The 1,954-nt window shown below is 37.4% G+C and overlaps 1 protein-coding gene across 1 annotated transcript in view; it reads right to left on the bottom strand.

Annotated features, from left to right (window-relative positions):
* LOC106344331 (COMPASS-like H3K4 histone methylase component WDR5B) overlaps positions 1–649 on the bottom strand; it is a 1,687-nt gene extending 1,038 nt beyond the window's left edge. Inside the window, exon 1 of the mRNA XM_013783730.1 lies at positions 604–649. Coding sequence (XP_013639184.1) covers positions 604–649 — 46 coding nt within the window. The remainder of the gene's footprint in view (positions 1–603) is intronic.
* Between the last annotated feature and the right edge of the window lie 1,305 nt (positions 650–1,954).

Here is a 1,954-nt window from a genome sequence, read left to right as displayed (position 1 = left end):
TCGTGTTTTGTTTTTTCTTCTCTCGTGTTTTGTGGGTTCCACTCTTTGCTCAGGCTGTACAAAAGATGAAGTCTGGCTAGGCCGTCTCACTTCACTGAAGTATTCCCTTGATCAACCTCCCACCAACATCTATCTTCTGATTTGTCTTGAAGTCGAGGAGCTTCCAGAAAAATTAGCTTCCATCTGCTGTTCCGCTTGGAATGGAGAAATTAGTTCTGAAATGCCGCATAAAAAAACATATTGGCAAATGACTAATGATTGTCAACAACTATCACTATACTAAATAGAAAAGAAATCAAAGTTTTTTGTTCTGCACAAACTAAAATCTTACAACAGGGTCGTCACAGTCTTTTTTTTCAGGAACAACATCTTTTTCTTCCCAGAAACTATAGTCAATGCAATCCTTGGGAGAGAGCTATTCATGACAGAGGCTAAAATTGCTTAGATGAAAAAATAGATCTGAAACATAGTGGATTTTTTAGGAATAAGGAAAATATGAGATAAGTTGTTGACTAATTACCAGTTTCAGTTGTTGGTATGTCATTCCACTTGAATTTGTCTGATTGTAGTCTTGCTTTGAGTTGCCAAATATGCTATGTTTACCAGTTTCTAGGTTTGTGTTTGCAATCACTTGGCAATTGTCGAACATTCTAATCTTGACTGGAGATTGATCTCAGGAGCACATGTGTTGACTTCACCAATAATGGTTAGTGAGATGAAACGAATGAGGAATGGATGATCAGTTATCGTGTACATGCTTGAGCACCTAGCAACCTCAAAATGATCGACTTTCACAATGGAACCTTCTTTCAAAGATGGCATGTAATGATTAGCACGTCTAACGGGAGTAAACCCATAAATCACGGAATCAGCAAATAATATTATTCAACAAAGAATTAGGAAATCAATTAAAATAATTATGTTAAATAAGTGTGATAGATCGAAAATGAACTTACCTTTTCATCAAGAAAGAGAACCGTGATTCCCACAAACTCCTTGTCTTTCTTGAAGTTCAGGGAATCCCATAAGCGGAAGAAGCCAAAAGCTATGCTCTGACTACTACGACCAAGACAGAGAGACTCGAAGGTTGAGTGACGGACGCCGGGACACCGGTTTGAGAAACTGGAGAGGCAGAGAGAAACATTTTCTAGAAGATGCAGATTGGGTTCATCAAAGATGAGAATCATATTTATAGGATTTACAAAGGGGATACAAATCAGGAACATTTATGATAAAGCGATTTAAGATGGGGACATGAAGAGTTCACCGGTGAAAAAATAGATTACGAACACACACGACAAAACTCTGTAACTCAAACTTGTTTGAGACAATGATGAAAAGAACCTGAACTCATGTTAAACGACAACAGTTTACAATATAGGAAAACCATAACTGTTGCAAACTTGAGCTTTTTTTTTCAAATAACGTGATGAATCCCATTAAAAAATGAAACCCATAATACACTTGTAGGCCCGACCCTCAGAGGAAGCCGAAAAAGCAAGGGCTTCCGACCTTCATAAATATATATTAGGTTCGGCCATCAATGTACAAAGTATCAGTTAGCTTAGTGGTATAAATGTTGGTGTTTATATCTCAATAACCCGGGTTCGAGTCATGAGCTTGACATTTTTTCACATTTTTTAAAAGTGGGGCCCACGAAACGCTGACGTGGCGCGCTGAGGAGTGCGCAAAAACTCAACTATTATAATATAGAAGAACCCGAACTCATGTTAAACGACAACAGTTTACAATATAGGAAAACCATAATTGTTGCAAACTTGAGCTTTTTTTTTCAAATAACGTTATGAATCCCATTAAAAAATGAAACCCATAATACATTTGTAGGCCCGACCCTCAGAGGAAGCCGAAAAAGCAAGGGCTTCCGACCTTCATAAATATATATTAGGTTCGGTCATTAATGTACAAAGTATCAGTTAGTTTAGTGGTATAAATG

This window comes from Brassica oleracea, chromosome C5 (genome assembly GCF_000695525.1).
Source record: "Brassica oleracea var. oleracea cultivar TO1000 chromosome C5, BOL, whole genome shotgun sequence".
Classification (NCBI taxonomy): domain Eukaryota; kingdom Viridiplantae; phylum Streptophyta; class Magnoliopsida; order Brassicales; family Brassicaceae; genus Brassica; species Brassica oleracea.
The sequence above is the reverse complement of the archived record's forward strand: the minus strand, read 5'-3'. Positions and strand labels throughout refer to the sequence as shown.